This window comes from Anolis sagrei, chromosome 2 (assembly GCF_037176765.1).
Source record: "Anolis sagrei isolate rAnoSag1 chromosome 2, rAnoSag1.mat, whole genome shotgun sequence".
Lineage (NCBI taxonomy): Eukaryota > Metazoa > Chordata > Lepidosauria > Squamata > Dactyloidae > Anolis > Anolis sagrei.
In genome coordinates this window covers 186,297,429-186,323,814 of record NC_090022.1, presented here as the reverse complement: position 1 = coordinate 186,323,814, position 26,386 = coordinate 186,297,429, and the positions used below count along the sequence as shown (strand labels likewise).

General features: G+C 43.4%; 1 protein-coding gene across 2 annotated transcripts in view; it reads right to left on the bottom strand.

Annotated features, from left to right (window-relative positions):
• Nucleotides 1–26,386, bottom strand: part of DTX3 (deltex E3 ubiquitin ligase 3) — a 152,782-nt gene that overhangs the window by 100,656 nt on the left and 25,740 nt on the right. Inside the window, exons 3-5 of one of the 2 annotated variants that reach the window (XR_010909280.1) lie at nucleotides 24,326–25,059; nucleotides 18,268–18,485; nucleotides 14,155–14,949 (exon numbers count right to left, since the gene is read on the bottom strand). Coding sequence is in view for 1 of the 2 variants with exons in the window: in XM_060762973.2 (XP_060618956.1) it covers nucleotides 14,874–14,949; nucleotides 18,268–18,485; nucleotides 24,326–25,059 (1,028 nt within the window). In the remaining variant the exon portion in view is untranslated. Of the gene's footprint in view, nucleotides 1–12,654; nucleotides 14,950–18,267; nucleotides 18,486–24,325; nucleotides 25,060–26,386 lie in introns of those variants that run through there. The other variant, XM_060762973.2, reaches the window with a different exon arrangement.

The following is a 26,386-nucleotide window of genomic DNA, read 5'->3' as shown; positions in this document are numbered from 1 at the left end:
TTCCTTCCTTTCTTCCCTCCTTTTTCTTACCCCTTTCCCTTCCTTTCTCTTCTTTTTCTGTTTCTTTCTTTCCTTCCTCCCTTCTCCTCATACACGTCACCTTTCTCTCCCAGTGATATCGCAGGGAGCACTTCACCTAGCAACAGTCTTTGTGATAAAAACAAACAAATGTGCATGCATACATACTTTGACTTTTATAGATATAACAGATCATTTCCCCAAATTGAGACTCAGCGGCTCATAATTGAAAAGAATAAAAAACATATTAAAAGCACATATTAAAAAAGAGTCCAATTACTTACAGTACTCAAACAATTTGCATCTGATGAAAAGAATGAAATGCATTTAGATGCTAGGATTCCATAGGCGCTAAAATGGAATCACAGCATCGTAACATTGTGGTAAGGGGGTAAAAAGACTTCTTGTCTGTTTCTGAGCTTCCCTGGGAAACCTAGCTGCCCCTTGCAAGGAACAAACAGATCCTTGTCTGGTTTAGCAAGGCCATTTCTGATCCCTACAGACGCAATCACAAGAAGACTCTCCCATCCACAGACCAGGGATTCAGGCAAACAACAGGATAAGGGTACAAAGTACACTAAGCTAGCTATGTTACTATTGCACATAAGGTATGCACTTCTCTCCATACCCAACAGTAAAAATAAAGTATCTTAAAATAAACTTTTCATAGCATTTTCACAAGGGAAGTAATAATCCCTTTGCCATCTGCAATCATCTGGATTCATCAATGTAGATGGGAAAAGGTCGAAATGTCCTTCCTACTTCCTATAGTTCTTGAATTTAAATGAAACTTGGGACTGGGCAGCCTTTCAAATAGTTGTCTGATAGGCTTGCAAACAGAGGACTTTCCCTTGGACAGCATTTCTCAATCTGGGGGTCGGGACCCCTGGGGGGATCACGAGGGGGGGAATCACCAAAAACCATCAAAAAACACAGTATTTTCTGTTAGTCATGAGGATTCTGTGTGGGAAGTTTGGCCCAATTCTTTCATGGGTGGGGTTCAAAATGCTCTTTAATTGTAGGTGAACTATAAATCACAACAACTACAACTCCCAAATGTCAAGGTTTATTTTCCCCAAACTCCACTAATGTTCACATTTGGGCATATTGAGTATTCATGCCAAGTTTGGTCTAGATCCATCATTGTTTGAGTCCACAGTACTCTCTGAATGTAGGTTAACTGAATCTCCCCTTAATCACTGTCAATTCATTCCAAATCCCCCCAGTATTTACTGTTGGTCATGGGAGTTCTGTGTGGTATGTTTGGGCCAATTCTATCATTGGTGGGATTCAGAATGTTCTTTGATTGTAGGTGAACCATAAATTCCAGCAACTACAACTCCCAAATGTCAAGGTCTATATCCTCCAAACTCCACCAGTTCACATTTGGGCATATTGAGTATCCGTGCCAAGTTTGGTCTAGACCCATCATTGTTTGAGTCCACAGTGCTCTCTGGATGTAGGTGAACTACAACTCCCACACTCAAGATCAATGCCCACCAAACCCTTCCAGTATTTTTTGTTGATCGTGGGAGTCCTGTGTGCCGATTTTGGTTCAATTCCATCATTGATAGAGTTCAGAATGCTCTTTGTTTGTAGATTAACTATTAATCCCAGGAATTATAACTCCCAATGGCAAAATCAACCCCCTCAACCCCACCAGAATTCAAATTTGGGCGTATCGGGTATTTGTGCCAAACTTGGTCCAGTGAATGAAAATGCATCTTGTCTATCAGATATTTACATTATGATTCATAACAGTAGGAAAAATATAGTTATGAAGTAGTAATGAAAAAATTATGGTTCGGGGTCACCACCACATGAGGAACTGAATTAAGAGGTCGTGGCATTAGGAAGGTTAAGAAACACTGTCTTAGGAAGAATACATGACTTACCCTCTCAAGGTTGTAGAAAAGCTCCCTCTAGTCTGGCACTCTTTTCTCAAAGCCGGGGAAGTTACAAGCCAAGACAAAGTCTCCCTCCCGTTTCATTCTAGGCAAGTTGGTCATATCAGTATTAAGGAAAGAATAATGTTTACTAGATCTACAATGGAAGAAACAATACGAAAGCTGACTGGCACAACCTGGGGATCACAACCACAGTGAAGACATCTGCCCTTGCGCTATGCTACTCTGCTGCTGAGTATGCATGCCCAGTGTGGAACACATCTCACCATGCTAAAACAGTAGATGTGGCTCTTAATGAGACATGCCGCATTATCTGTGTGCCCTACACCACTGGAGAAATTACACTGTTTAGCAGCCAATAGTGAAAGGACCAAGGCAGTGACATCTCCAGCTCATCCTGTTTTGGTATCAGCCAGCACGTCAACGACTTCAATCAAGAAATAGTTTTCTAAGATCTACAGAGACACTCGCTGGAGCACCTCAGCAAGCAAGAGTCCAAAAGTGGCAGGCTCAAACCCAGAACCTCAACCAATGGCTGATACCAAATGAGAGATTCCCCCTGGGCACACAGAAAACTGGACGACTTGGAAGGCACTGTGCTCTGGCACCACGAGATGCAGAGCCAACCTTAAGAAATGGGGCTACAAAGTGGAATCCACAACATGTAAGTGTGGAGAAGAGCAAACTACAAACCATCTGCTGCAATGCGACCTGAACCCTGCTACATGCACAATGGAGGACTTTCTTATAGTAATACCAGAGATACTCAAGTGGCCAGATACTGGTCAAAGGACATTTAATCAACTAACAAGCTTGCAGATTTCATGTTTTGTATGTATGTATGCATGTATGTATGTATGTTTAAAAATGCAATACAACTGTTTGGTTTGCTCCTGACACGATAGATAGATAGATAGATAGATAGATAGATAGATAGATAGATAGATAGATTAGATGGATGGATGGATGGAAGAAATTGCTCAGAGGATAGCAATAGCAAGTATACCATTCTAAATTGTAGGAGATGGAATGATGTTATTTTTTTCCTCAAAAAGCTGCACCTGCTTACATTTTTTCCCATGGGAAGCTGTTAAAAAGTACGTTTCTACTTTATCTTATGAGAATCTGCCCAGGAAAATGTAGAACAGAACAAAAATAAAATGCAGGCTCTTTGCTGTTCATCTGTCTAAAAAAAAGAAAGAGACGTAAGCAAGGAGAGAAAGACAACTGGAAAAGAAAGAGTCTTCATAAGGGAGGTAAGTAGGCATGAAAGTCAGGGCTTTAGTAGTACCCAGGTAACCCGTTTCCTAAAAGAAGCATACCAGGCTTTATCACTTACCAGTTACATCTCTCTGACTTTTCTAGGAAACGTTGGTTGTAAATGCTACTAATCCTCACTACCTCTGAGGATGCTTGCCATAGATGCAGGCGAAACATCAGGAGAGAATGCTTCTAGATCATGGCCATATAGCCTGAAAAAACCTACAACAACCCAATGCTACTAATCTTACCTTTCTGCTTTTAAACTATTCTCCTCCTTGTATTATGTTCTGCTTCATGTGTGCCAGTGTTTTAGGACCCAAAGTGTGGCAATTAAATCAATAACTATAAAAGCATCCCACTGAGTCACCCTTAAACCCTTGTGCCTGCATGACTTCTGACCGAAAGGTTGGTGGTTCGAATCTGGGGAGCAGGGTGAGCTCCTGTCTGTCAGCTCCAGCTCCCCATGCGGGGACATGAAAGAAATCTCCCACAGGATGGTAAAACATCCAGGAGTCCTCTGGGCAACATCCAATTCTCTCCCACCAGAAGCTACTTGCAGTTTCTCAAGTCGCTCCCGACACGAAAAAAAATCCCATTTCAGATTGTGTCCGGGTTTAAGAATGTGTTCTCTAGGTTTGATTAAAGTTCAAGACTATTGGAATAATATACCTCCAAGCTTATGCTAGTTTCACCCTTTCATATATGGTCATTGTATGCACTGTAAAAAAAAAAACCTGTCTTCTTAAGCGATGCCTTAAACCAGCTGTTGCTGACTTGTGGACAGACTGACCAGGCTACAGAAAAGCTTGGTTAACTCTCTGCCCGGAGACCTTTGCCAAGCATCCTTTATGAGGCTTTGCCTGCTGGTTGCTAGGCACAGCTTCTCAGTACTCATCCCTTTGTTATGTCACTCAAAATGTTTCTGCTTGCACTAATATTGCAAACCAGAGACTGAAAAGGGGGAAGCCTATTTATCAAATCAGGACATTAAGAGGGACAACCCCTTTTTTGGCTTCAAGGGAATGGACAAACTGGAATGTGTCCAGAGAAGGGTGACCAAAATGATCAAAGGTTTGGAAACAATGCCTTATGAGGAACAGATGAGGGAGCTGAGTATGTTTGGCTCAGAGAAAGGAGGCTGAGAGGGAACATGATAAAAGGTACCATAAATGTTTCCCCTTGACATTAAGTCTAGTCATGTCCAACCCTGGGGGGTGGTGCTCACTTCCATTTCTAAGTCAAAGAGCCAGTGTTGTCCATAGACGCCTCCTAGCTCATGAGGCCAGCATGATTGCATGGAACACCATTACCTTCCCACCCGAGTGGTTCCTATTTATCTACTCATATTTGCATGTTTTTGAACTACAAGGTTGGCAGAAGCTGGGCTAACACCGGGAGCTCAGCCTGCTCCATGGACTAGAACCACCGAACGTTCGATCAGCAAGTTCAGCAGCTCAGCAATTTAACCCACTGTGTCCCCAAGGGCTCTCTAGGGAACATGATAGCCATGTTTAAATATTTAAAGGGATGTCACCTTGATGAGGTGGCAAGCTTGTTTTCTGTTGCTCTGGAGAACAGAACACAAAGTGATGGATTCAAATTGGGGGGGGGGGGGGGGGAGAATTCCACCTAAACAATAGGAAGAACTTCCTGATGGTAAGAGCTGTGTGGCAGTAGAATATGCTGACTTAGGAGGCTGGAGGAGTCTCCTTCTCTGTGGAGACTCCACCAGCCTCCTAAGTCAGCATATTCTACTACCACACAGCTCTTACCATCAGGAAGTTCTTCCTAATGTTTAGGTGGAATATTAAGCAGATGCTGGGTGGCCATCTGTCGGCTGCTTACATTGGGTGTTTCTGCATAGCATATTGAGGTTGGATAGGATGGCCCCGGTGATCTCTTCCAATTCTATGATTCTAAATATTTTAAATGTGGTCATATAGATAGGAGCCCCTGGTGGCGCAGTGGGTTAAACCACTGAGCTGCTTAACTTGTTGACTGAAAGGTCGCAGGTTCAAATCCGGTGAGCTTCTGCTGTCAGCCCCAGCTTCTGCCAACCTAGCAGTTCGAAAACATGCAAATGTGAGTAGATCAACAAGTACCGCTCCGGTGGGAAGGCAATGGCACTCCATGCAGTCATGCCAGCCACGTGACCTTGGAGGTGTTTACGGACAATGCCGGCTCTTCGGCTTAGAAATGGAGATGAACACCACACCCCAGAGTCGGACATGACTGGACTTAATGTCAGGGGAAAAGCTTTATCTACCATATAGATAAAACTGCAAATGTACTTTCTGTTGCTGCAGAGGGTAGTAGAACCAAATCAACAAGTCCAAGTGATGGGAAATGGGATTTCACCCAAAGATCTGCATTAATTGCTTCCCCATGGGGAGGGGACTGTTCTGAAAAGTGTTCTTGCCATACATCAAGGGAGCCACTGACCGCATAGGGAAGCTGATGGGGAAACACAACATACAAACTATCTACAGACCCACCAAGAAAATCCAACAAATGCTACGTTCAGCAAAGGACAAGAGGGATCCTCTTATCTCTGCAGGAGTCTACCGTATACCATGTAGCTGTGGACAAGTCTACATAGGGACCACCAAATGCAGCATTTCCCAAACACGAATCAAGGAACATGAAAGGCACTGCAGACTACTTCAACCAGAGAAGTCAGCCATAGCAGAGCACCTGATGAACCAACCTGGACACAGCATATTATTTGAGAACACAGAAATGCTGGACCACTCTCACAACCATCGTGTCAGACTTCACAGAGAAGCCACTGAAATCCACAAGCATGTGTACAATTTCAACAGAAAGGAGGAAACCATGAAAATGAACAAAATCTGGCTACCAGTATTTAAAAAATCTAAAATTACAACAGCAAAACAACAGAGTGGAAACATTCAGGCACATCTAATGATCTCTCAACAAAAGATTGCCCCAGGCACTGCCAGGCCACCAAATCCTAATCTATTTATTTATTTATTTACAGTATTTATATTTCGCCCTTCTCACCCCACAGGGGACTCCGGGCAATTACAGTGTACACATATATGGCAAACATTCAATGCCAATTTCACATACAACATATACAGACATACACAGAGGCTATTTAACTTTTTCTGGAAGCTAGGGGAACTGTCGCTTTCATCGTCCATCTGCGACACTGATGAAGCACTTCCGCATTCCCCGCATGCTTTTTGCTGGAGTGCTTTGCTGGAGTCTTTTTTATGGCCTCGTAAATTAGTTAATTTAGCCTCCCCACACAAGGTGGTACCTAATTTTCCTACTTGACAGATGCAACTGTCTTTCGGGTTGCAAAGGTCGACAACAGGCTACACAATTGGTTGGAAGCCCACTCCAATCCGGGCTGGCTTCAAACTCATGACCTTTTGGTCAGAGTGATCTTAATGCAGCTGACACTCAGCCAGCTGTGCCACAATCCCGGTGCTGATCAAGGTGGTCAGTTGAAATATTCACACCTAGCTCCAACAGACAAGAGTTCTTTGGCTCACCCATGTCATTCCCCAGATATAGAAACCAATTTTCCTAGTTCCAACAGACCTCACTACCTCTGAGGATGCTTGCCATAGATGCAGGTGAAACGTCAGGAGAAAATGCCTCTAGAACATGGCCATATAGCCCGAAAAAAACCTGCAACAACCCAAAATGGCTCTTTTTTATTGGAGGTATTATGCTTGACCAATGGTTCCCAACCTTTGGGCCTCCAGGTGTTTTGGACTTCAGCTCCCACAGTTCCTAACAGTAGGTAAGCTGGGTGGGATTTCTGGGAGTTGAAATCCAAAACACCTTGAGGCCCAAAGGAACTGTGGGAGCTGAAGTCCAAAACAGCTGGAGGCCCAAAAGTAGGGAACCATTGGTCAAGCGTAATACCTCCAATAAAAAAGAGCCATTTTGGGTTGTTGTAGGTTTTTTCGGGCTATATGGAACCACTGAACCAGAGGCTGGACAGTCCTTTAGCAGGGGTTCTCTGCACTGGATTACCAAAAATCCCAGGGCTTGAATAAGATGACCTTTGTGGTATCTCCCTGTTCGTCTCTATAATTATTGTGCTTACTGTTGTGTGCCTTCAAATCATTTCCATCCTATGGCAGCCCTAAGATGAACAATTTGTTCAGAAGAGGTTCACCATTGCCTTCCTCTGATTCTGGGAGAGTTTGACTCCTCCAAGGTCAGCCAGTGGGTTTCATGGCCGAATGGTCATAGCCAAGCATTTCAACCACTACACCACACTGACCTCCACCCCCATATAATTACATGGTACTATCTTCCATCCTTACTTGTTAATGTGCTCACTTAGTATTATTCACCACAGAGCTGCCTTCTGCAAAATAAGAGTATGTATACTTTTAATTATATGGAAAGATTCCAGCTACAGAAGCGTCATGGGTAAAATCTGCTCTCCCCATCAGGGGCGGCTCATCCATTACGCGAAGTAAGTGGTCGCAGAACACTTTTTTTGCCAGGGGCGCAGATGCACCTCTGTAAATGTCCCTCGACCGCCACTTGAGGAGCACCCCCTCAGCTCACAACAGCCCTAGCAGTCCGGGGGGAGCCTCGACTTTCTTGCCTCGCTGCTGGGCGATCCTCTTCCCAAAGGGGCTGGGCTCTTGAGCCTCGCCTAGCCCCTTTCGTTCCTGCTCCACCCGACCACCGGGGGTGCGAGCAGAGCCGGCGCTCAATCGTTCTCCGTGTTCGATCCCTTCCCCATGACCGGCTCCCTTTCCCGATCTCTGGGCGCTCCACCCGCCTCCTCTCCTCTCCCCAATCCGTGGGTGGGCCAAGGGGCGGAGCCACCGCGCCTGGCCCGCTTCGGGTCCGGAGGCGTGTTTGAAGACCCCAGCATGCGCACCAAAAGTTGCCTCTTCTCCTGGCTTTCTCTTCAGCCATTGGGACCAAGAGAGAGAGAGAGCCCCTCTGGCTGGAGGTATCTCCCACCTCCACTCCCTCCTTTGTTTTTGCGCCTACCTTCAAGAAAGGTGGGTATCTCCACCTCTGTCTCTCTCTCTCTCTCTCTCTCTCTCTCTCGGTCCCAATGGCTGAGGAGAAAGTCAGGAGAAGAGGTGACTTTTGGTGCACACGCCGGGGTCTTCAGGCATGCCTCCAGACCCAAAGCGGGCCAGGCAAGGGAGCAAGTGCGGCAACTGTAGTTACTGGGATGTATAGTTCACCTACAATCAAAGAGCATTCTGAACTCCACCAATGATGGAATTGAACCAAATATGGCACACAGAACTCCCACAATGAACAGAAAATATATATCAATGATTGGTTGGGGTGGGGGTGGGGGGCGCCAAAATACTGTTTGCTTACCGTTGAAAATTACCTAGGGCCGCCTCTGCAACCAAAGCATAGAAATAGATGAACTCACAGTGTTATGTACCTCAAAGTCTCCTCAAGGGTGGGGGATTAAAGACCTCTGCTGTGCTAATTTCCTCCAGAGCCCTCCAGCAAAACCAGGGGATTACACAACCACGTTGACAATAGGTTAGCTGCTGATAGACTCCAGCAAGGAACAGAACCTCCAGGCAGAGTCAGCTTTTAGAGACACACAGAAAAACCCCACTCCATTCAGATGTAGGAAAGCTAGAGAGTCAGGGGAATCTTGTGTTTGAAGATCCTGAATGCATGTTCAGGGTGGAAGGAGGTACAACTGATGACAAAGAGATCCCACTGCTCAGATCCCATTTTGACCTTGTGTTATTTAGTACGATGCAGATAACCCTGGCTGAATGCTCTCTTCTGTCCTGTCTGCACGGCTCTGGTCTTGACATCAATACATCCGATGATGTAATACACTAAACATACACCAGATTAGATCAACTGGAATCAGGAGTCCTTAAGTTCTACAAAAAGCAGACCCCCTACCTTAAATCCGTATCATGAAAGTTCAAAATACGGAGCTAAAAATAAGTCTCACAAAATATGTAAACACTGGCTTGTCTTGCACAAACTTGCTCAATGTGTGGTAGCAAGCGATAAGAACAAAGGTAAAGAATATGAAGAAGATGGCAATGACCACCAGCAGGAGATAAAGAGAGATGGTAATTAGGCCTAGCACAAAAATATCATCTTAAGCTAAGTGCGTTGCCAGACATTAAATTGGAGTGGCTGTACAAACAGAGAGGATTAGATTACTGCAATTCGTTTTTGTTTTGCCCATAGGACCTGGAACTGATATGCATGATATCCCATAGTCCTTTGCACTGAGTGTATTAGGAGACTGCACAACACTACTTTTCTGGTCACAATAAAAGAGCAATAATGGAGCTTCCAAGTCAGGGCCCCATTTGAAAATGAGAATTGTCATACAAAAGTAGGAAATGTGCATAATTCCCCTGTGTATTCAGATCATTTCTGCCTTCTCCAACATACTTAATATAATAATAATAATAATAATAATAATAATAATAATAATTTAAAGATAGAACTGCAAAGACTCTGGCACTAGCCAGTAAAGGTGGTCCCAGTAATGATCGGCACACTGGGTGCAGTGCCTAAATACCTTGGCATGCACTTAAAAACAAATTGGTGCCGACAAGATTACCATGTCAGCTGCAAAAGGCCACCCTACTTGAATCTACAAACATTATTTGCCAATACATCACATGGTCCTAGACACTTGGGAAGTGTCCGACGTGTGATCAAATACAAAAGCCAATATAGTGATCTTGTTTGCTGTGTACTAATCTTGTTATGTATCTAATAATAATAATAGTAATAATAATAGTAATAATAATCTGTGCGCATCATTCGAAAATACATCACACAGTCCTAGACACTTAGGAAGTGTTCAACTTGTGATTTTTTGACATGAAATCCAGCATATAGATCTCGTTTGCTGTGACACACTGTGCTTTTGTGTCAGTAAAATAATAATAATAATAATAATAATAATAATAATAATAATAATAATAATGGGTTGTTTTAGTTTTTTTCGGGCTATATAGCCATGCTCTAGAGGCATTCTCTCCTGATGTTTCGCCGGCATCTATAGCAAGCATCCCACTACCTCTGAGGATGCTTGCCATAGATGCAGGTGAAACGTCTGGAGAGAATGCCTCTAGAACATGGCCATATAGCCCGAAAAAGCCACAACAACCCAGTGATTCCGGCCATGAAAGCCTTCAACAATACAATAATAATAATAATAATAATAATAATGTAATAAAACTTTATTTATAACCCGCCCTATCTCCCCAGGGGGACTCAGGGCGGTTCTTGCCTCCTCCAAGATAGTTCAAGATAAATGCACATCAAACAATTACTGCTAAAGCAGCAGAGTCTCCATTCAAGAGAATATGAGTTCCTCTCCTCAAGTCAACAAGGAGTAAAATATGTGCCATGAGAAAGCTCTCTCAGCCAAATGGAAATTTACCTATCAGCAACAGTTAGGTTTGGAAGCCTTTAGCATTGTCGAGTTTGACAGCAATGCCTCCTTTAGTCCATATTAGTGAAGTGAACATAGGAGACCAGAAATGACTTGTGAGTAGAGAAACTATTTCAAATCATATCTCAATCATCAGAGCTGGAAACTGGGTATTTGATCAATTCACTGTAATACTAGTCCACGGACACTTGCCAGACCACATCCGTTTGCTGCCTAATACTGCAGAACTTCTGGGAAAGAAAAGAAAAAGATGTCACCAAGAAATGTCCCAATCCATGCACTTTCCATTTTTCTTCTGGTTTTAGATGACCTCATGCCCAATACAAACTGTTTAATTCCAAAGTGTGTTTTCCCCCTGGCATTTTTCATCTGGCAATAAACCCACCTCTCCACCATTCTTTTCATTTGAGCCATGTTTCCTTCCATTAGTTCAGAAGAACAGGTTGACTTCCTGTGGCTGTAGTTCTTCCAGTGATCTTCTGTGAACTCACACAAACACAGTCATTCAGCTCTTGCATAGAGATCTTTGAAAGCTTCCAGGGCTACATTTTAGTGGTAACCTTGCCCCCTCTCTGGCATGCATGCAAGTCATACATTCATAGCTACCCAAGTCCCAAGCCCACCACCTGAATATCTGGAGAAAGGGGTGGTATAAAGAGTGGAGGAAATGAGGTTGTATGAAGTAAGGAATGACTACTTGGAAGATCCAGTTAGAATTGAGTCTTCTTTGTGGTCTCTGTGATTCACGCATATGGGAGAGCAGCAATCTAAATTCACGAAGGGCAACAACATTAATGGTCTTAATTCACCACAAAAATGGAAAAGAGTATTCAATAAACTTAGATGTCTCAATTATGATGTAATTGCTCTTCAAGAGACACATATGTCCCACAAACATGTAGCTCATTTTACAAAAAAAAAAAAAACTTTGAAAAAAATTACACTTTGCTTTTGAGATCTGTATTATCAAAGGTTTTCATGGCCAGAATCACTGGGTTGTTGTAGGTTTTTTGGGCTGTATGGCCATGTTCTAGAAGCATTCTCTCCTGATGTTTCACCTGCATCTATGACAGGCATCCTCAGAGGTTGTGAGGTCTGGCAGGCATCCTCTGAGGTTGTGAGGACCTCACAACCTCTGAGGATTCCTACCATAGATGCAGGCGAAACGTCAGGAGATAATGCTTCTAGAACATAGCCATACAGCCCAAAAAACATACAGCAACCCAGTGTGAGACCTGTAGGAATGGCTTGGACCAATGCGGCTTTGTTTTAGCTTGTTGTGCAGTCTGGGACTGGAAACTGTATTTCCTAACCATCAATCCCATTTTCTGGTTGTGTTCCAGCTTTTTGCCCATGAAACAGCAGAACAATTCCTGTTCATCTCATGCAGTGGTTCTCCACCTGTGGGTCCCCAGATGTTTTGGGCTTCAACTCCAGAAATCCTAACAACTGGTAAACTGTCTGGGATTTCTGAGAGTTGTAGGTCAAAACACTTGGGGACCCACAGGTTGAGAATCACTGATCTAATGGAAGATTTCCAATGATCAACCTTGATTCAAGGGTTACTCTTGATAGCGGTAATTAGGTATGCCCATGAAGAGTGAAGCAATTTGTCATGGCTGTACTAGTTGCCACATGCTTTATTATGGGAGTCTACAGAGCTGCCTTGTTATTCAGAATGGAAAAGCAAAGCTTCCTTTGTATCACTGCCTGAAAAGAATTTATGTCTGTGCATTTGTGGGGTGTCACTATATTCCTAGAAGCGGTGTTGATAGTCACCCATGCAAGCCTGATAATTTGCCTCACTTAGGCCCCTTCCACACAGCTGAACAAATCCCACACTATCTGCTTTGAACTGGAATATATGGCAGTGTGGACTCAGATAACCCAGTTCAAAGCAGAAACTGTGGGATTTTCTGCCTTGACATTCTGAGTTATGTGTCTGTGTGGACGTGCTCCTGGCTCAAAATTAGAAGCCCAAACCATACAAGCATACTTGTCACACTTGCATCAAAAAGAAAAGAAAAAACCACAGGAGAACGAATGTCGTATTTTCAGTTACTCTTTTGAAACAGCAAAGAAAGCCCCTTCATCCAAACTGTGCATCTGAGGGGAGCTCTCACAAGGCAAAGTGAGTATCAGAGTTCATCTTTGCCAGAGGCGACACGCTTAACAGTTAGCCAAGAGACGTCCCCTTCCCCCAATTCCCCCAAACACTCAACAAACAAGGTAGGTGCCAAGAGTCAGGAGCATACAGACCAGCCAAGGCCAGGCCCAGTTCCAAATGATACTCAGGGTATCCCCTGCGGGACAAGGCTGGAATAATTACACAACGGTCGATATGCCAGCACAGAAGGTATATACACGAGGCGTGGTCCATGGAATTGCCAACTGTCCTCACCGGAGGTGGCAACTTGGTGGTCTGATGTCCACGAATAGAGTCAATAAGCTATTGCCGTCCAACTGGACCCGGAGGGATGGCAGTCCAATGTTTCTGGAAGAAAGTTCTGCTTGATTCCAATCCTGGATATTAGCAACATGAGTGTACCGTCACATGTTTGGGCACCTCAAGTGAAGGAGGAGTGAAGGTAGCAGAGAATAAGGTTAGAGGCTAACGGTCTCGGGGCACCATCACATACTTCACACTCTCTTTCCCATTCACTCACTAGAAACCACCCCAGTTTCCATCCCGGTGGTTTAAGTCAAATCCCCAGTGCTAAGCATTCTGGGCCCAAATGACTACAATTTCACAAATGTACTGGCGTTTTATTCCATTTCGTACAGTCTAGTTCTCAGAAGTGAATTCTAGTAGCATGACTAAAGAAGTTAAAGGGCAAGAATAGGATGCAATGGAAATGCACGTGGAAATTCACCCCCACTTTGGCATCCCTTGGAGCTGAATAGGGGCTCCCTTGCTCAGTGATAAGATAAGTGGGAGACCTAGTTTTTAAAAACCCAAGTGCTTCCTTTCACTCACAATAAATGTCCTGATCGCTTCTTTTTCAAACACACACACACACAACATCTCTTCATGCCCACTAAAAGCGCAGGTAGGAAGGCTTCATTTTAGTATCAAACAGAGCACCCAAATGGGATATACAGAACCTCCTTCTCCTTCTCCATCTAACATCCCTGTCTGTAGTCCTGCTCCGAGCTTTCTGCCAATCTCACAAGTTTTCTTGCCTGGAGAGCGCAAAGACTGGAGAGGAAGAGCACAAGGGAAGTAATGTTGGGAAGCTCCTGTCACCAGAACCCTCCTCTTAAGGTAAATCAAAACAACTCCAAACAATCAGGCACATCTAATCACCTCTCAACAAAAGATTGCCCCAGGCACTGCCAGACCAAATGCTAATCAAGGTGGTCAGTTAAAACATTCATGCCTAGCTCCAACAGACAAGAGTTCTTTGCCCCACCCTGGTCATTCCACAGATATATATAAACCCATTTTCCTAGTTCCAATAGACCTCACAACCTCTGAGGATGCTTGCCATAGATGCAGGCGAAACGTCAGGAGAAAATGCCTCTAAAACATGGCCATATACAAACCTACAACAATCCAACTCCCATCTCTTTTTTGAAATGTGAATGAGGCAGAAATGTGAACAAGCCAAAAGAGCTTGCCTCTTCATTAACCTATTTCTGGGTCAAAGAGCCAATCTATTACTATGCAGCTAATAAAAACCTGGACTTAAGTGATGTCAGATGAGAGATACCAGGGCTATTATTTTCAAATGTTCTGAAAATGAATTATTCCTGCATATAGTCGTCCAGTACATCATAGAAAAGGATTCAACACAGGACTCTCTCTGATATGCTTGTTTACTACACACAGGAAGTTGCTTTTTCCGCTTCTTTTTTGAACTTAAAGAGGGTATCATTTAAAATAGTGATCCCATTCTACCAAATAGTCTGAGCTTCTACAGTCCAGGGCTCGACTGTCTCATTCTGTGCAGTGTGTAGGCTGGGCTTGAACTTTTTCTTACTGGAACCAATTCAAAGGCAGATGTTGAATTCATTCTCTCTCTTTCTCACTCACACACATTCATGCACACACACAGATGTCCATAGGCCTCTGCTCCCTTATTCTTCGGGTAACTGGTTCAACTTGGAATGTCATCTCAATATGAATAACCAGGCTCTGTGCTCTGGATCAAGACCACATCATGAGACAGTTGGCTCCAATAGGTGAGAATGCTCCATCCACAACGGCTGGACTCGGGAGAAAGGACAAGCCATTCCTGGGCATCGGGGAGCAGGGAATAAGATCAGTCATTGGTGATACCCTTGGCCCGTAGTTCTTCTTGCACCCGGGCAAGATATGTAGCATCAGGGTAGCCAAACCTAAGAATGAATGGAAATGAAATATCAGACATAGAGGCCAACCATTTCGCTATATACAGTAGTGAGTTTTCATGTAAGCCACCCCGAGTCCCTCCAAGGAGATGCAGGCAGGATACAAAAATAAAGTTGTAGTCGTTGTTGTTATTATTATTATACTACAAAAAGGGCTGGTGACTTTTCAAACATATTTCACACAATTCTAGGATTCCTTGGAAGCCTAAAATGGATTTCTTGATTAGATCGATGAGCGAATGTGGTATTATGCTATGATATATATATATATATATATATATATATATATATATATAATTTACTTACTACTTATTTACTGTATATCCTCGAGTATAAGCCTAGTTTTCAGTCTTTTTTTAAGGCTGAAAAATCTAGATTATATGGCAGTGTAAAAGGGGCCAGAGACATTGTGAAGTTGGCCTTCTAAGAGCTGGAGAAGGGAGAAAACAAGTGGGCAGCGGGCTTTCTGACACCTGAACAATACTAGGTATTTACACTAGTAGCAAAATAAAACCACCACAAGGTTAGACAGGCAGGGATAGCCTGAAAACCAGCTGTAAGCAAATATTTTTTCAGACCAGTTTGTAAGGTTGACACAAAAATCATCACCCAGTGTCTCCTCTCAGGTCCCTTCCACACAGCCTTGTATCCCAGAATATGGAGGCTGAAAATCCCACATAATTTGAGTGTGGAAAAAGTCTCCCTTGGCTTATACTCGAGTCAAGGTTTTTTATTATTTTACTCTATTATTATTATTATTATTATTATTATTATTATTACATTAATCATTTTACTCTATTATTATTACATTTATTATTTTATTCTTTATTATGTTATTATTACATTCATTATTTTACTCTATTATTACTGTTATTATTACATTTCCATTATTTTACTCTATTATTATTATATTTATTATTTTACTCTATTATTATTGGAAGGATATGTAAACACATTTACATTGAAGAAGGTTAGAATAATGCTTTAATCAGAGGACAGTTTTCACAAACATTTAACCTACCGATGCCTCAATTAATGCAATTTTATTGGTATCTATTTTTATTTTGGAATTTACCAGTAGCTGCAACATTTCCCACCCTCGGCTTATACTTGAGTCAATCCATTTTCCCAGTTTTTTGTGGTAATATTAGGTGCCTCGGCTTATACTCGGGTCGGTTTATACCCGAGTATATACAGTATTTACTATTTTCCAGAACCTGTTTGCAGTGTGCATGGGTTCCTCAGCAGTAGGGGTGATACAGAAACAATTTGCTGAGTTTATGTAGCTGTGTGGTTATGTATGATTTACATGTCATCTTAATGATCAGGTCACAATTACTTGGATTGACATCATAAACAAGCCATTCCTAGACATATGGGAGCTATGAACAAGATCAGTCATTGGTGGTGCCATAAAGTTATGATTTATATAAAGTTATAATGTACATAACCTTAAAGAAGATAATGAGGTAGTTATAAATTTTCTATCCCTTGGCTCAATCATGAATCATGAGGAATGGTGATAACAGGGGCAAGGATACAACCTAACATGTGACTTTTTCCTTCTATGTAGCTAGAAAAAACACATCTTTCACTATATCATCATTCTGGAAAAGTCCAGTTTTCCATCTATAACATGGATGATATCACCACTGCTCAGAATCCGTAAGGGGAAACCTTTACCTTTAACTGTGTTTGGTTGATTCTAGGCATTGAGTGTTTGCTTTTGTGTTTGTGTATGCTGGAATATGCCCTGAGTTCCCTCAGAAAGATAGGGAAGAATACAAATAAAGCATTATTATTATTATTATTATTATTATTATTATTATTATTATTTGATACACAACGAGATTAGTATAAAGCAAACAAGATCACTATGCTGGCTGTTGTATTGGATCATACGTCAGACACTTCCCAAGTGTCTAGGACTGTGTGATGTATTGGCGAATAACGTGTGCAAATCCGAGTAGGGTAGCCTTCTGCAGCTGAAAGATGGTAATTATGTCAGCGCTGATTGTTTTTAAGTGCAGGCCAAGGTCTTTAGGCACAGCACCCAGTATGCCGATCACCACTGAGACTACCTTTACCGGCTTGTGCCAGACTCTTTGCAGTTCTATTATTATTGCTGTTGTTATAAAAAAGATGTCTTATATTCCAGAATAACCAAACTCTATGTGTAGCAGTCTGGAGCTTTAAAAACAATAGTACTTAACAAAATAAAAACACAGTTTTATGCAATACCACACAGCGTTTCTCAACCTGGGGATCGGGAGCCCTGCGAGGGTCCCGAGGGGATGTCAGGGAGCTCGCCAAAGACCATCAGAAAATACAATATTTTCTTTTAGTCATGGGGGTTTTGTATGGGAAGTTTGGCCCAATTATATCGTTGGTGGGGTTCAGAATGCTCATTGATTGTAGATGAACTATAAATCCCAGCAACTACAATTCCCAAATGTCAAGGTCTATTTTCCCCAAACTCCACCAGTGTTCACATTTGGGCATATTGAATATTTGTGCCAAGTTTGGTCCAGATCCATCATAGTTGAGTCCACAGCACTCTCTAGATGTAGGTGAACTACAACTCTAAAACTCAAGGTGAATGCCCACCAAACCCTTGCAGTATTTTCTGTTGGTCATGAGAGTTCTGTGTGCCAGGTTTGGTTCAATTCTATTGTTGGTGGAGTTCAGAATGCTCTTTGATTGTAGGTGAACTATAAATCCCAGAAACTACAACTCCCAAATGACAAAATCATTCTCCTCCAACCCCACCAGTATTCAAATTTGGGCATATTGGGTATTAGTGCCAAACGTGGTCCAGTGAATGAAAACACATCCTGCATATCAGAGATTTACATTACAATTCATAACAGGAGCAAAATGACAGTTCTGAAGTAGCAACGAAAATAATTTTGTGGTTGAGGGTCACCATAACATGAGGAACTGTATTAAGGGGTCGCAGCATTAGGAAGGTTGAGAAACACTGGCCTAATATCACAAAAGGGGACCAGAGTAATAACTCAAGGGCACTCAGACCAAAGTAGAGCACCAGGTTATTCCTGGAAGGTGTGGCCCAGCATTTTTTGGACTGCAGTTCTAATCAAACCTAAGTCTAGTTGATGGTGAGGAATGATAGGAACAATATCAACTGGAACAGGTACATCCCCATTCCTGTTTGAATAGCACATTGCTGGATTTCCTAGGATCTTGTTTAACTCACTTCACCCTTAATGAACTCTGAACTTAGCCACACCATGCATAGACCCCCAACTACCTCCCCCCCTTCCTGGCCGCACAGCCCATCCTTACAGCTGTGGCCCGCCTGTGCAGTTGGTTTTGTGGTGGATGTCGTTCCAGGTGATAACATTGGCTCGTCCTGTGGTCATGGAAGTGCCGATGGTGAAGGTGAGGCGTTGGTCAAAGGCCTTGCGAAACAGAGCCAGCACCTTGTTGCCTTCAGGGCAGTCGGGTAGGTAGGCCACGCGGGTGGTGCCTGGGTAGCGGACGCCGGGATTGGGGTGCTCCACCTGCAAAAGGGGATCGGGGAATGGCAGGAAAAATATGTCATTCATCCTCTCAAAGGTAAGTGGGTTAGAAAATAGCTGAGATTGTAAAAACAGACAACATCAAGTGAAACGCCTTCCTTAATTTGGGCTCTCCTGCCTTCCCTAGGGCAGCCCTATTGAACCTAGTATCTTCTAGATCTGTTGAAATAACAACTCCCGTCACACCTCAGCAAGCATAAGACAACATATCCAAAGGGCGCCGTTTTAAGGATGGCGACACTAAGAACACTCAATCTTTGCCAGAAAATATTATTCTGAAAAGCTTTCATTTATACCTCTACTTTTAACTAAAACTGGGACAAGGCAGGATTTTTGAGAATGCTGAAAACACCGGAGGAAAGAACGTGAAACACACCTTGGAAGAAGAGTCAGAGAAAGAACTGAAATGTCAAAAATCACTTGGTTTCAAAGCTTTGTCATGATGATAAAGTGAGGGGGCGGATTAGTGGAAACCAAAATATAATAAAGTAGGGCTGGATTAACAATGAACATTACTATTTGACATATTTAGGAAGTGCAGTGATATACATTTTCATTCTGGGAAGATCATCGAAATAGCTCATCTGGTTCACTTTCAATATCATCTCCTTACTTCAAACTGATTCTGTAAGAAATGGGTTTTAGATAAATAGTGATCGTAGAATACCATCCCCGACTTATATTATTATGTTCTATCAAGTTAGAACATAATAAGGGCACAGCAGATTAAACCGCTAAGCTGCAGAACTTGCTGACTGGTAAGTCAGTGGATCGAATTCGGGGAGCAGGGTGAGCTCCTGCTGTTAGCCCCAGCTTCTGCCAACCTAGCAATTCGAAAACATGCAAATGTGAATAGATCAATAGGTACTGCTTCTGTGGGAAGGTAATGGCGCTCCACGCAGTCATGCTGGCCACATGACCTAGGTGTCTATGGACAATGCCGGCTCTTCGACTTAGAAATGGTGATGAGCACCACCCCCCAGAGTCAGACTCGACTAGTCTTAATGTCAAGGGGAAACCTTTATCTTTACTTATCAAGTTACATGAACATATTTGCTCTAGGAGCAAACACTACACCTTGTTTTGCCATTTGATTCAAACCAGTCATTGATATACTGGGAACAAGGCTTATGGGACTTAATGCTTTCACGTATTCATTTATTTTACTAGGCGCTTAAGATCCACCATCAGGACCTGGGGATCCTAGAATTCAACCTATCTTCTGGTCCCAATTGCGAAACAATATGACATTAAAGAGTTTCTAATGCATAACCAATCCCATGGAGCTGCTCCCCTCCAACCAACTTTAAAATAGTAGAAAAATATGTTTCTGTTACAGTAAATAGCAGATTATGTTTTCAGATCAGTTTTGAGTCCCTATTTATCTTCCCTTTATGGCTTCTCCCTGGAAAGCAACACCACTGCATTTTCAGAGCCTATTCCACACTTGGCTTACTGAGGACCCATCTGTTCCTATTGGCAATCCCCACCCAATTATCTCTTCTCCTCCCCATTGCTTCTTTCCAATTTCTTTATTAAGACTGTCACAAAGGAGATTGATCTACAGAATGGAAACCTCTTAAAGGCAATGGGCCAACTGGACATTGCGTGACATTTTTTCCCCCATGTCAGGAGCTACTTGAAAAACTGCAAGTCACTTCTGGTGTGAGAGAATTGGCTGTCTGCAAGGATGTTGCCCAGGGGATGCTCGGATGTTTTACCATCCTGTGGAAGGCTTCTCTCATGTCCCCGCATGGGAAGCTGGAGCTGATAGAAGGGAGCTCACCCCGCTCCCTGGATTCAAACCGCCGACCTTTCAGTCAGCAGTCCTGCCACTTACTCTAATGCATGTCCAGAAAGGTGCCTCCTCTACCATGCAGATTTCCTAACAGATAATACCTTCATCTGCCTACGTTTTCACAGGAATCATAGAATAAAACACCACCACCACCACCAACAACAACAATTATTACCCACCTGCAGGTTACAGCAAATTTATCAAATAGAATAAAATACCCTCTAAATAGAATATATGCCACTTTTAGATGTTTTCTTTCAGATTTCATACCTGTTCCTAAGCATCATCCACACTTTTACATGTCAAGCACACAATCCTACACAAACTTGTTTGGGAGTAAGCCTTAATATATACAGTGGAATCTACTTCTAGTCTACTTCTTATGGTTGCATCTCTCCCACTGAAATCAGTTGGAGAACAAAGTGGTAAGAGTTTGGGTGTATCATGCCCTCCCCTTTTTATACATAACTAGCTGCCCCCTGCCACGCGTTGCTGTGGCCCAGTCTGTTGATCTGGAAAATAAAGTAATGAGAAAGTGTTGGTTTCTAATATATTGAATTTCTTTATGCTTGTGGGTAAACAGTATCTCTTGCTGTTTCTCTGTCAGTGTTGATGTGGAGAGTGTCTTGTTTGCCCACCCTGGAACATACAACATATCATAGTCCTTCTTTAGGGGTCCCTTTCAAATCTATTATACTATATCTGTGTGTGTGTGAATCATATCTATCTATCTATCTATCTATCTATCTATCTATCTATCTATCTATCTATGGCTGGATGGCTCTTTGTCAGGAGGACTTTGATTATGTTTTCTTGACCTGATGAAGGGAGTTGGATTGGATGGCCTTAAAGTATTTTCTGTTGGTCATGGGGGTTCTGTGTGGGAAGTTTGCCCCGATTCTGTTGTTCCTGGGGTTCAGAATTTGATTGTAGGTGAACTTTGAATCCCAGTGACTACAACTCCCAAATATCAAGGTCTATTACCCCCAAACTACATCTGTGTTCATATTTGGGCGTATTGAGTGCTTGTGGCAAGTTTGGTCCAGATCCATCATTGTTTGAGTCGACAGTGCTCTCTGGATGAAGGTGAACTACAACTCCCAAACTCAAGGTCAATGCCCACCAAACCCTTCCAGTATTTTCTGTTGTTCATGGGAGTTCGGTGTGCCAAGTTTGGTTCAATTTCATTGTTGATGGAGTTCAAAATGCTCTTTGATTGTAGGTGGACTATAAATCCCAGCAATATAACTCCCAAATGACAAAATCATAACTTTTTGAGTGATGGTCACTCCTTGTGTTGTGAGACATTTTGTTGCCAAATTTGGTGTGATTTCGTTCATTGGTTCTTTTGTTTTTAAGGTACTCATTATGCACAGAGCATTTATATATATATATAGATATATACATGCACTTGAAACCCAAACTGATAAAAACCCAATGTAAAACATGTCAGTTGCAAAGCAAATACTCAAAATGTAGGAAATCCCAAGTTTGTGCACACCCAACTGACACATGCACTGGCCATGAACTGTTTCCGCTCTATTCTTTTTCCTCATACCACCTAACCTCAGGGTCACCTAACTTTCCAGAGAAAATTTTCAGGGTGCTTAAAATAGCTGCAGTCATAGACACCCTACAACGCCGATTGAAATGTTTCTTTTCTAAGTGGTAGAAGAGATCAAAACCATTCTTAAAATGAGAAAGAGGCAATCATTTGGAAGGTTAGCGGAATATAAAAAGGAAAGGAAAAGCGGCTGGGATCCTCTCACCTCTGCAGGAGTCTACCATATACCATGCAGCTGAGGACAAGTCTACATAGGGACCACCAAATGCAGCATTGCCCAAACACAAATCAGGGAACATGAAAGGCACTACAGACTAACTCAACCAGAGAAGTCAGCCATAGGAGAGCACCTGATGAACCAACCTGGACACAGCCTATTATTTGAGAACACAGAAATGCTGGACCACTCTAACAACCACCATATCAGACTACACAGAGAAGCCATGGAAATCCACAAGGAGGAAACCATGAAAATAAACAAAAAGCTGGCTACCAGTATTTAAAAAACCTCTAAAATTACAACAGCAAAACAACAGAGAGGGAACAATCTGGGTTCACTGAAGGTGAACCCGGCGAAGACTGAGATTCTCTGGCATGGCTGCCCGGCAGGTCTGACTCCTCCATTACCCACCTTCGATGGTGCCGCCCTATCTCCATCGACCACTGTTAAGAGCTTAGGTGTCATCCTGGATTCACAGCTGACAATGGAAGCTCAGGTCGCTGCTGCCAGCAAACAGGCCTTTTTCCATCTACGACAAGCGAGGCAACTGGCACCCTACCTATCTGACGAGGCTCTGGCAACTGTCATCCATGCCACGGTCACGTCTAGGGTGGACTATTGCAAGGCCCTGTATGTTGGCCTTCCGATGTCTACGACCCGAAAGCTTCGTATTGTTCAGAATGCGGCAGCCAGGTTACTCTCAAGAACGCCCAAGAAATGCCATATAACACCAGTGCTGCAACATTTACATTGGCTTCCAACTGAGTACCATGGCCTGTATAAGATGCTAGTTCTGACCTTTAAAACTCTTTACGGCCAGGGTCCATCGTACCTTAGGGACCGCCTCTCCTTCTCCCATCATCGGAGGTCGCAACGACCAGCCCAACGTGACTTACTCCATATACCGGGTCCTAGAGAAGTGTACTTGAAAAGGACCAGACACAGGGCTTTTTCTATTTCTGCCCCTGCCTTGTGGAATTCCTTGCCGCCCTACATGAGAGCCATGCGTGACTTAGGGCCTTTTACTCTCGCACTTAAGACCCGGCTTTTTACTAGAGCATTCGATCTCTGTTGATTTTTAATTTTTGTATGTATGTATTTTATCTTTTGTAATTTAGCTGTAAATCGCCTGGAGCATACTTGGATGGAGGGCGATTAATAAGTTATTAAATGATGATGATGACATCCAATCACCTCTCAACAAAAGATTGCCCCAGGCACTACCAGGCCATCAAATGCTAATCAAGGTGCTCAGTTGAAACATTCACACCTAGCTCCAGCAGACAAGAGTCCTTTGTCCCACACTGATCATTCCACAGATATATAAATCCTTTTTTCCTAGTTCCAACAGACCTCACTACCTCTGAGGATGCTTGCCATAGATGCAGGCGAAACATCGGAAGAGAAAGCCTCTAGAACATGGCTATATAGCCCGAAAAAACCTACAACAACCCTGTGATTCCGGCCATGAAAACCTTCGTCAAAATATCTGCATTTACAAATCTCATTGTGCTGGACAAACTCTTAAGTATAGTCTATGTATCATATGCCTCTGGGCACAAAAGGCAGATGCATGTCGTAGGAGACTAAGATCATCAGGGGAGGCCCTGCTCTCGGTCCTGCCACCTACACAGGTGCATCTGGTGGAGATGAGGGACAGGGCCTTCTCAGTGGTGGCCTTCAGCTGTGGAACTCCCTCCCCAGTGATATTAGCGCAGCCCCCTCCTTCCTGACCTTCAGAAGGAAAGTAAAAACCTGGCTCTGGTGTCAAGCCTTTGCAGATTAACTACAGTGCAAAATAACTACGAAATATATGCAATGATTTTCGGAATGGCCCAGATTACGACTGTGGATGATTTTAAGAGTGAATTCTGGTCAGCAAGTACAGCAGCTCAGCGGTTTAACCTGTTGCACCACCAGGGGGCATCTCATCAGCCTACCTTCTGAAAAAAAGGGAGGAATGCCTTTGTCTGACAGCACACTTCATGAATCTGGACATTGGGAAGAACTTCCAGACTATGGGAGCAGTTCAACAGTGCAACTCACTGCTTCGCAGGGTAGTGGAAGCTCCTTCTCTGGAGGCTTTTAAACAGAGGCTGGATGGCCATCTGTCAGGGGTAATTTGTGCTTTTCCCACATGGCAGGGGGTTGAACTAGATGGCCCATTCGGTCTCTTCCAATACTATGATTCTATGAATCTTGGGTTAGACATAAAGACAAAGAACATGAAGCCAACTTACCCCTTGTATGCCAGGTGGGAAGACGTACTGGATGATGATGGTGCCATACTTCTCATAACCAGGGAGCAGCACGCTTGAGTCCTTGGAGACCAGCATGCGTCCATTCTCTGGCTGGTTGCCCACCAGCTGCCCATAGAAACGGCCACACATTGGACAGGCTTTCTTGACCTGCAAGGCCCGGGTGATACAGTCCTCGCAGAAGGAGTGCTTGCACTTCTCCAGAGTCTTAATGTTCTGGATCTCCCCCAAGCAGATGGGGCACTGGCTGTCCTGTTCCTCTTCCCCGCCCCGTGAGCAGCCGGCGACCCCTCCGCTCCCACTGACCACTCTGGGCCCGGAGGTCTGCTGCCCTCTGGATATCAAGCCAGTCCCTCGGCGATGGAGCTCGACTGGCCCGTGCTCCCTGTTCTTCTCCATTAAGGCCATGCAGCCCATCAGCTCGCTCTGGCGCTGGGCTTTCTTCAGCTCCTTCTCAGTCTCCTTCAGCAGAGCCTTGAGAGCCTTGCGGGCCAGGTAGAGGCCATTGCTGGGCCCGTGGGCAGGCATGGTGATCTGGAGCACGTAGATCTCCGAGGTCTCGCCATCGATCAAGATGCTCACCTTGTTTTCCTCCTTCAGCTTGACCAGCTTGGCGGGGCTTTCCTTGGTTAGAAAGTCCCAGACGTGCTTATTTACCGTGAGCCTATTTTTGGTGGTGCCTCCGCAAGCGGCCATCCTGGATAAGACAAATGATACTGGAAAGGAGAAGGAAGAAAAGAAACGAAAAGAGAGAAAGATGGAGAGACAGAGAAATGGGGCAGTCATCAAAGTAGCTCCTGGCAGGATTATAGACAACCACACAAACAGACAGCCACCCACATTCAGCCCATCCTAAGTGCAGAGCTGGCCAGACATCAAGTTTTTATTGGTCTAGTTTGGGAAAGAAAAAAACTTGCTGAGCAAAATGTATACCAGAAACCCATTAAGACACTCTCAGATATTCAAAATTCCTAACTCTTTGTTCAGATTCAGTGCATCCATACCACATAATCCCATGCTAACACAACACCCTGTCAAACTAACAGGATAGTTGAATAATCAGAAAGTGGGGGAAGTTAGCTGCTCGGATATGAGGGACATCGCAAAGCTTTCTGATTGCAAAGGGTTAGAGGAGAACAGTGTCATTCCAATCTAAATAAGGTTTTAGATCATTTTTCTTGAGGTTAAAGATACGCACTCTACTTGGGGCTGCCTTTGAAGACGGTTTGGAAACTTCAGTTAGTTCAACGGGCGGCTGCCAGATTACTAACTGGAGCGGCATACAGGGAGCATACTACCCCCCTGTTATGCCAGCTCCACTGGCTGCCGGTTCATCTCTGAGCCCAATTCAAAGTGCTGGTTTTGACCTATAAAGCTCTATACAGTTCGGGACCAGCTTACTTGTCTGAATGCATCTGCCCCTATGTCCCACCTCGCAATTTAAGATCATCCAGGGAGGCCCTGCTCTCGCTCCCATCAACAGCACAAATGTGGCTGGCGGGGACGAGGAGCAGGGCCTTCTCGGCTGTGGCCCCCCGCCTATGGAACACACTCCCAAAGGAGGTAAGATCTGCTCCCTCGCTCCTGACCTTTAGAAAAAAATTAAAATCATGGTTCTGGGAACAGGCCTTTGGACAATAGATATATACAGCTTTTAGTGGGACAAGGACTGGAACGGCGACTCAACTGATGAGATTGTTTTATGGTTTTAATAACTGTTTTGATATTTGTTGAGGCACTGTTTTTAAATATGATTGATGTTTAAAGTGTGGTTTTACTATTGTAGTTGTAAGGCATTGAATTTTTGCCATTATCTATGTGTAAACCGCTTTGAGTCTCCCTAGGGGTGAGAAAAGCAGTATATAAATACTGTAAATAAATAAATAAATAAATACTGTAGAAAAAGTTTTTAAAATGTAAATAACAGGCCTGGGAGAAGGGAGGAGATTTTACCCACAGATTTTATTATACATAGAATTTACTTCAATCTCAAGAAGTTACCATAAATGCAAACTTGTGGATTGGATTATTTTGGGAGGTCAG